Below are 9,656 nucleotides of genomic sequence, written 5' to 3'. Positions count from 1 at the left end.
GAAATCTTCTCACGGCTTCAGCCCCGCCCACGCCTGCGCAGAGACTACCCCAAGCTCCCCGCCCCAGTTCCGGCGCCCATCTGGGCTGTGAAATACTTCGATTTGGTGACCCCCAGAAACCCCGCTACACTGAGTGCAGAAATCGGGAGCCAAGAAATTTTCATTTAGAAGAGGTCAGTCTCCCTCTGCTCCAGTTCGTTTTCCACTCTGCTGCCAGTAGGAACCTTTCTAAAAACCCAGATTTTGTCACACTTTTGCTCAAAAATCTTTAATGGCTCCTTCCTTGTCGACTTACAGGGTAAAGTCCAAATGTTTTTTAAATTTAGTTTTTAGTTTATATTGGATTATAGTTGATTTTCAATGTTGTGTTAATTTCAGGTGTACAGAAAAGTGATTCAGTTATACATATACCCATTCGTCTTTTTAAGTAAGTTGTTTTTTTTTTTTTTTTTGTCTTTTTGCGGTTTCTTGGGCCACTCCCGTGGCATATGGAGGTTCCCAGGCTAGGGGTCGAATCGGAGCCGTAGCTGCAGGCCTACGCCAGAGCCGCAGCAACGCGGATCCCAGCCGCTTCTGCAACCTACACCACAGCTCAGGGTAACGCCGGATCCTTAACCCACTGAACAAGGCCAGGGATCAAACTCGCAACTTCATGGTTCCCAGTCAGACTCGTTAACCACTGAGCCACAATGGGAACTCCTTAAGTAAAATTAAAAAAAAAAAAAAAAAATTCCCCCTTTTTCGGCAACCCGCATGACATGCAGAAGTTCCAGGACTAGGGATCAAATCCAAGCCAGAGCTTCGACCTACACAAAGCAACTTCTGATTATCTATTTTATTTTATTATTTTCTTTTCTTTCTTTCTTTCTTTTTAGGGCTGCACCCGCTGCATATCGAGGTTCCCAGGCTGGGGGTTGAATCAGCTACAGCTGCTGCCCTACACCACAGCCACAGCAATGCAGGATCTGAGCTGCATCTGTGACCTACACCACAGCTTAACCCACTGAGTGAGGCCAGCGATTGAACCCGAGTCCTCATGGATTCTAGCCGGGTTCGTTAACCGCTGAGCCAAGACGGGAACTCCTGATGTTTGTCCTTCTCTGCCTGAAAGTCCAAAATTCTTGTGGCGGAATAGTAGCATGGCTGAGAGCTGAGTTGTAGAGCCAGCCAGACCTGAGTTTGAGTTTGAGTTTAAGGTCTTCTAGCTGTGTGACTTTGGACAAGTTGTTTTGCCTCCCTGAATTTTAATCTTCTCATCTGTAAAGTGACACTAATAAGAATACCTACACTTTTAGGTGGTTGAGAAGATTTAAATATCTAATCCTTGTAAACCACTTAGCACAGTAATAAGCACATAGATGTTTGTTTGGTAGGGGATAACTACTATTAACATAGCTTTCAAGATCCTTCATCAGTCATTTAGCTTCTCCCTGCCTTTAACAGCCTCACATTATTCCACATCATCCTATTCTAGCATCGTTTCCCTGACACCAATTCTTTATCATGTCTCCGTATTTTTCCTTCTTAAAATTTCTTCTTTTTCTTACCTACCTGGCAAAATTCCAGTTCTGTAGGACAGTGAAGTCATCTCACATCTGTTTCTGTCTTCCCGGTGCAGTTTCTATAACCATGGAGATCATGCCTCCTAGATTCTTGTAATAGTTCCAGTCTCAAATAGTCTGTCAAGAATGTTTCAACTTCTCTTCCAGTTAGTTTGTTTGTTTGCTTATGGTCACACTCCGGGTATATGGAAGTTCCCAGGCCAGGGACTGAATCCCAGGACACAACTGTGGCAACGCCCAATCCTTTAACCCACTTCACTAGGCCAGGAATCGAACCCAAACCCCCACAGTGACCTGAGCTGCTGCAGACATTCTTAACCCACTGTGCCACAGAGGGAACTCTTCTTCCCATTTTTAATTCTGAAAGTATGGTTGTCAAAAAATAGCACTTGTGGCAGTTCCTATCATGGCTCAGTGGTTAATGAACCCAACTAGTACCCCTGAGAATGAGGGGTCCATCCCTGGCCTTACTCAGTGGGTTAAGGATCTGGCGTTGCTCTGAGCTGTGTGTAGGTCGAAGGCATGGCTGGGATCCTGAGTTGCTGTGGCTGTGGCTGTGGCTGTGGCCGGCAGCTACAGCTCTGATTTGACCCCTAGCCTGAGAACCTCCATATGCCATGGGTGTGGCCTAAAAACACCAAAAAAACCCACAAAAACCATAGCACTTGTGCATACTTTATGATGGCAAATATTATGTTTGCTCTAATGATTTATGTATCTGACTTCCTTATTTGTCTGTGATCTTTTTGAGTGTAGGGACTACATCTTCTTCTGTGTGCGCCAGAATTCCCACACTGCTTAGGATGTAATTGAGGCTAAATAATACTAACTCAATGAATGAATGAATGAATGAATGACTAATTGAGTTAATAAGGAACTTATCCTCTTATTTTGCCGATGTTGACCTAGCCTCTCCACTCCACTTTGACCTTAAGAACTGTCCTAAGACATGAAGTTCATTTTAATAAGGCTGTGTGTGGCTGTATGTACACTGTTTCCTTCAACTATGTATGAGTGGCTCCATTTGGAGATCACCAGGTTGTCCCCTCCTTTTTCCAAATTATATATTGGTGAACTCCCTTTTCCATTTCCTTGCGGGCACCAAGCCAATGTGTCCTCCTCTGTCCAGGCTTCCACACCCTGCCACGTCACCCCAGTTCTGCTATGCCAGGAATGTTACTGGGGAAGAGTGGCTTTATGACTCAGAGGCCTCCCCAGGGATTGAGTGGAAGTGGGGGCAGAGACAAGGTTTAGGGTGAAAATATGGGAAACACACCTAGCCCCATTTTTAAAATTTTGCCTTCATCCATTCATAAATTCAGGAGAATTTAGGTATTGGGCACCTGCTTTGTGTCAGGCACCATTCTAGTTGCCTGAGATATAAAAATAGAAAAGATGTAGGGCTCTCTTGTGGCATAGAGGGTTAAGGTACTCATCCTCTTATTTTGCCTCTGCGGGAGGCATTGTCACTGCAGCGGCTTGGGTTGCTGCTATGGCACGGTTTGATCCCTAGCCCGGGAACTTCCTCATGCCCCAGGAGTGGCCAAAAAGAAAAAAAAAAAAGGATAAGATATAATCTTTGTCATAAAACATTCATAGTCTATGAGAGAGACAAACAAGTAAACCAACTGACATAATACAAGGTGGTAGGAGTAATAGTAGATATATTTTGGTACATAAAGGAGAAACAAAGACCCTCTAAGAAGCTACAGAACAGGGGGCTCTTCTTCCAAGCGCGCTGAAATCAAATTCATAGATCAGATTCTTGGGAGAAGATCCCTCTGTTGACCTATTGCTTTTTTTTTTTTCCCCCATCTTTTTAGGGCCACACCTGGGGCATATGGAAGTTCCCAGGCTAGGGGCCCAATTTTTTTTTTTTTTTTTTTTTTGTCTTTTTGCCTTTTCTAGGGTCTCTCCCGTGGCATATGGAGGTTCCCAGGCTAGGGGTCTAATTGAAGCTGTAGCCACCAGCCTATGCCAAAGCCACAGCAACATGGGATCCGAGCCGCATCTTCGAGCTACACCACAGCTCACAGCAATGCCGTATCCTTAACCCACTCATCGAGGCCAGGGATCAAACCGAGTCCTCATGGATGCTAGTCGGGTTCAATAACTGCTGAGCCATGATGGGAACTCCTATTGCTTTGGCGAATAAGGGTTTTACTGGTCTATTTCCAGCTTTAAATTCAGAAACAAAATACTTCAATGCTATACATTCCATTATCATGGAGTTACAAATGGCAATTCAACCATTTGAAGTTTGTCTACCTTCAGCACCCAAATGAAGACAGATAACCCAGCAGGTGGCAGTAGGGAAACAATTATTTTAGAATTGTTTAAAAATATATTTATTTAAAAATTATTTAAAAAACAATCCTTTTTCTTTTGCTTTTTAGTGCCGTACTTGCGGCGTATGGGACTTCCCAGGCTAGGGGTCAAATCTGAGCTAAGGCTGCCAGCCTATACCACAGCCACAGCAACTCCAGATCCTATACTGCAGCTCACTTCACCTTGAGGCCAGGGATGGAACCTATATCCTCATGGACACTGGTCGAATTTGTTTCCGCTCTGCTACAATGGGAACTCCAAGATCTTGATCGAGGGAGGGAGAAGGCAGAGGTAAATGCATGGGTTATTTTCTGGGCTTTTGGTCCTAGTTTCCTTTTTTTTTTTGTCTTTTTAGGGCCACGCCTGGGGCATATGGAGGTTCCCAGGCTAGGGGTCGAATCGGAGCTGTAGTTGCTAGCCTACACCACAGCCATAGCCAAGCCAGATCCCAGCCATGTCTGCGACCTACACCATAGCTCATGGCAACGCCAGATCCTTAACCCACTGAGCGAGGCCAGGAATTGAACCTGTGTCCTCATGGCTACTAGTCAGATTCGTTTCCGTTGGGCCACAATGGGAACTCCTTAGTTTCCCTTTCAATGACCCAGAAGACATGTGGATAGAAGACAACTAGGTCATCTTGGGTGTTACAATACATAGGATTCCCCCCTCCCTAATCCTCTTCATTTATTCATTCCACAAATAACTATTGAGTTCTTACTATGTACAGAATTACATCATGGGAGGAGCTGGAGATAGAGTGAAATAGTTGTTGCTCTCTACCAGCTTACAGCCTATTTATTCAGAGTCAGGTCTTCAGATCGCCACAAGAGTTCATAATTTCCAGGGTATATATATATATATATTTTTTTTTTTATTAAACTTTTCAGGTTAGTACAAAGATTAGAATAGAGTGGGGAATTTCTCTGTGCGCCTCTATGCTCTTTCGAACATCGGTAACTAAGAGAGGTTAAGGCTTGGATCGCAGGAAGACCGTGATGTTTCCGATCGCCTTTTGTGACCCTTTTTGACAGGTCTTCAGTTGTTCACTTTTCAAATATTTACTGAATTCCATCATCGTGCTCAGTATTAGGCTTGAGGCAAAGTGTACGTTGTGAACATCATTGAGAGGAAGGCAAGACAGACATGCACTTTAAATAATAAAGCAGTAAAGCCGGAAGAATACTTGGTGGCATGTGATGTTTTATGATATTATCATTAGAATGTTGAATGTCTCTGGACAGCAGCGCTTCTATCGGGAGTTTTTCCTGGTCTGTGAAACGGAGAGGGCCTGCCCCGCGGACTCTTGCAGAGCTCAGACCTCGCCACCCAGTCCCTTCAAAGAGGCGCGCCTAGGTGGCCTCACCGAGGCACCGTAGGGAAGGTCTGCTGAAAGGGACGCGCTGTCTTCGACCCTTGGATTCGTTAGGGCGCGCCCCACCCGCCTCATGTGATCTGTAGCAGCCTCCTGATTGGTTTGGCTTCCCAGGCTGGGCTGGGCACCAAAGGTTGGGCGCGTGCGCAGTGCCCGGATTTCACGGGCCACCCGGAGTCGAGCCTTGGGGTTGGGCGATAAACAGGCCGTGGCCAAGGAGGAGGGGGGAGGGGGCGTTCGCTCTGCCGGGACTTCTCACAGACACCCCCTCCTTGTTATTTTAGGTGTGGTTTGGTCCAGATGTGGGGTTCCGGTAGCGGGTTTGAGATTAATCTATTGTGAAAGGGGAAAGTAGCTCCGGCGGAAAGCGGTTAAATCTGCGGAGAGGCTTCGAGACGGGAGTTCTCCCCCATGCCAACCGAATGGTGTGGCCCTGAGTTGGTCCGGGAGCCGGCCCGACGTGTCTGAGAGAGGCCCCAGAGGGGGCGGGGAGGTGGCCCGCGGAACGCGGGTTCTGTGAAGAGACGTGGGGAAGATTCGACTCCGAGAAAAGGAAGATCCCGATTGAAAGGGAGGGAGGCCGCTGAGGGGGCGGGGGCTGCCAAGATGGCGTCTGCCTCGTCTGGGTCGTCGGCGGTCGGGTCTTCACCCGTGGATTCCGGGGTCCCTCCCTGCACCTCGTCCTCAGGTAATCACGGTGGGGCGTGGGCTGAGGGTTGATGATGGCTGTGCAGTAGGAGGAAGAGCGAGACCCTGGAACGGCACCTTTAGCTGGGGGTGTCCGAGGCGTTGCCGGTAAGGAGGACAGAGGGCTAGGCTTTCATACAGCAGGGTTTTCTGAGCGGACTGGGGGAATCTAAGGAAAGGGTGGATTTAATTGAGAAAAAAGAAGCTGTCAAAGATGTTGGTTGTCTTCGAGGAGACCGAGTTGAAGACTTGTAAGGAGTAGGGTCAGGAAGGGATGGAGATTGACGGTGGGAGTAGGAAGGAACCGAAGGGAGTAGAAAAAAGTAAATGGAGGCTTCACAAGTAACGAGGAATTACGTAGTGTGAGAGGTTGGTAGAATCCAAATTGATTGTGGTGTTAATTGGATTAAAATGTGGCAGAGAAACCATGGGACTTAAAAGGTATGGTGAGTTGTGGGACGCTTTCCGATTGCTGGGGAGTTACGGAATACTGTGGGTTTTGTTGCGGGTGGGAGTATTGAAGCCGTCTTTTTCACAGACCCCCCCTAATGCGTCATTACTTCTCACTGCGTGCCCTGCCCGGCCCCCCGCCACACATACAAACACGCGCCATCTCGCAGACACACGTACACATTTTATCAAACATCCTCCTTTGAAGACTTACATCTCTAGACTGCCCAACTTGGGAAGGAATGGGAAGTTTTGAAAAGAGCCTGAGGAATGTGGAAAATTAGGGCTAAAAGACCTTGAAAACAGATGGAGAAGGCAGAATGCCGAAGTCTTGAGTTATGGTAGATGTTGAGGGAGGTGATGTTGGCAATTAGGCCTGAGAAGGATGGGGTTGGGGGTGGCTCTTAAGTGTTGTTGGAGAATATTGCATAATAGGAAATGGATTGGAAGAATGCTTAGGCAGGAAATTGGCAATTGGAGAAGGGAGCTAAGGGCATATAGCTCAAAGTAGTTAGAAACTGTTGAAGATTGAAGGAGGGCAGAAGAACCCACTAGAAAAGCAACAGATTGTGTGTAGGAGGGAAAATGTGTGGTGTTGGGATGTGTGTGTGTGTTGTGGGGGTAGTTTGAATCAGAAACTGTTCTAGAGCTTCCATCAGAAATGTCTGGCCTTCCATAGTGACTGTTGCCTCCACACTGAACAGGAGAGGCTGCCAGTTGATGGATGTTTTTCTTTAGACATTGACAGTTCCTTAGGCCTGGAATTGTATCCTTCCCATTTCAAATTGATTAAATAGAGGGTTCCATCTTTCATAGTCCAGCTCAGATGAGCGAATACTTGGTCACAAATATCTTTTTCATAAACTGCAGTTTTATTTATGTACATCTATTTTTAGTTTCTTGGGAGGTAATTTTTGCCTTTCCTGTAAAGGATTAGAGGGCGGGAACAACTCATGTTGCATTCTGTGGAGAAGGATAAAGTTAAAAATGACAGTTTTTGGTTTTTTGGCTGCTCCCGGGACATATGTAAATTCCCAGGCTAGGTATTGAATCTGAGCCACAGCTGTAGCAACTCTGGATCCTTAACCTCCTGCACCACAGCAGAAAGTCCTAAAATGGTTTTTTTTTTTTTAACACAGTAGCGCCTTAACTTAAAATCTTTTCTTTCGAGAGTTCCCATCATGGCGCAGTGGTTAACGAATCCGACCAGGAACCATGAGGTTGCGGGTTCGGTCCCTGCCCTTGCTCAGTGGGTTAACGATCCGGCGTTGCCGTGAGCTGTGGTGTAGGTTGCAGACGCGGCTCAGATCCCGCGTTGCTGTGGCTCTGGTGTAGGCTAGTGGCTACAGCTCTGATTCGACCCCTAGCCTGGGAACCTCCATATGCCGCAGGAGCGGCCCAAGAAATAGCAAAAAGACAAAAAAAAAAAAAAAAAAAATCTTTTCTTTCTAACTCACAAATCAGCTATTAGAAACCAGTTTAATCTTAAAAACCATGTGTTTATAGCCCAAAACTTGATTCACCTTCTATCTCCTGCAAGTATTGGCCAGGTGGACAGATTTAGGAGTAGAAGGAAATATTTCTGTCACATATTGATATATCATCCTCCTCTTTAGGTCTCAACTCCTATGAAGAGAGTCCCATTATCTTTATTTATTTATTTATTTATTTTGTCTTTTTAGGGCTGTACCCACAGCATATGGAAGTTCCCAGGCTAGGGGTCAAATCAAAGCTGTAGCTGCTGGCCTACAGCACAGCCATAGTAGATGTCACACTGTTTGATATTTTTGTATGTTTTTATATTTCCTGCCAGATCCTAGGACTAGCAGAATGTAATTCAGATTGTATACATGTTTTTTCCTATTGTGTTTTCACCAGAAAGTCAGGTATTAGGCTTCAGTGGACCTCATAGCTCCTTGACTCTACTGTGTTCACATGTGAAGTCAAGATGTAAAAATGACTAAAAATAAATAGCTTTAGATTCCTTTTTTATTTTTGTTTCTTTTACACCCTCCTTCCCTACTTCTTTGGCAAATATTGAAACATTTGGGTTAAGAAATTAAGAAAAATTCTCATAAATATTCCTAAAAACATTACAGGATTATCATGGATATCATAAAACACAGGTATGCAGTGTTGATTTTTTTCTGTGTATCTGCACGTTCACTTAGGTTTTGGCTTATTGAATGTAATAGAATATTTTATTTCAAGGATTTTTTTTTTGTTTGTTTCTTAGGGCCACACTAGTGGCATATGGAGGTTCCCAGGCTGGGGGTCGAATTGGATCTACAGGTGCTGGCCTATACCACAGCCACGCTGGATCCTTAACCCATTGAGCAAGGCCAGGGATCGAACCCACAGCCTCATGGTTCCGAGTCAGATTCGTTTCCGCCGCACCACGACAGGCACTCCTTAAGGATATGTTTTTGAAGAGTATATGATGTTTGGTTCTGATGCAGAAAAGCTATTGAGAATATGTTTTATTTGTGATTGGAGAGGAGTGGTTCTCTGTCTGGATTGTACCAGAGAAATTAAGAATCTTTGGCCTTCAAATTAGGAAGGACAGGTAATTTAGAACTGTTGTAGGAGTTCCCGTCGTGGCGCAGTGGTTAACAAATCCAACTAGGAACCATGAGGTTGTGGGTTCGGTCCCTGCCCTTGCTCAGTGGGTTAATGATCTGGCGTTGCTGTGAGCTGTGGTGTAGGTTGCAGACGCGGCTCGGATCCCATGTTGCTGTGGCTCTGGCGTAGGCTGGTGGCTACAGCTCCGATTCGACACCTAGCCTGGGAACCTCCATATGCCGCGGGAGCGGCCCAAAGAAATAGCAAAAAGACAAAAAAAAAAAAAAAAAAAAGAACTGTTGTGGTCTTTTATTCTGCTGACAAGTGAAATACAGAGGGTAGAGCAAAGCATATACTCTTAAGAGATGTTTGACATCCTTTCTCATTGAAGTAATTACCATGTTTGGATTTGAAGGAGGCAATTATAATGAATGTCAGCTTACAGCAGCCATCATCATGTGCTTGTTCTTAAACTTTGGTTGTTTATAAAAGGTGTTGCAGTTTCTTGTCAGCTGTTCCTTGTGTGAAGGAAATTTATTTCTTCTCTTCCTTTCTCCCACATCATCATTATTTGGACTGCGGCACCACTTAAAAAATCAGCCCCGATGAGGTACTGTTGACAGTACAACCATATGTCACACCAGTGTACAGGGAACCTGTTTCCCTGTCTGCAGTTTGTCTAGTCCATCAAA

General features: G+C 45.4%; 1 protein-coding gene across 6 annotated transcripts in view; it reads left to right on the top strand.

The window, feature by feature from the left end:
• PIP5K1A (phosphatidylinositol-4-phosphate 5-kinase type 1 alpha) overlaps positions 46–9,656 on the top strand; it is a 49,226-nt gene continuing 39,615 nt past the window's right edge. Inside the window, exon 1 of one of the 6 annotated variants that reach the window (XR_002343028.1) lies at positions 46–173. Coding sequence is in view for 2 of the 6 variants with exons in the window: in XM_005663464.3 (XP_005663521.1) it covers positions 5,872–5,953 (82 nt within the window). In the remaining 4 variants the exon portion in view is untranslated. 6 annotated transcript variants of the gene reach the window in all.

This window comes from Sus scrofa, chromosome 4, assembly GCF_000003025.6.
Source record: "Sus scrofa isolate TJ Tabasco breed Duroc chromosome 4, Sscrofa11.1, whole genome shotgun sequence".
In the NCBI taxonomy this organism is placed as follows: domain Eukaryota; kingdom Metazoa; phylum Chordata; class Mammalia; order Artiodactyla; family Suidae; genus Sus; species Sus scrofa.
This window is presented reverse-complemented; position numbering and strand designations above follow the sequence as displayed.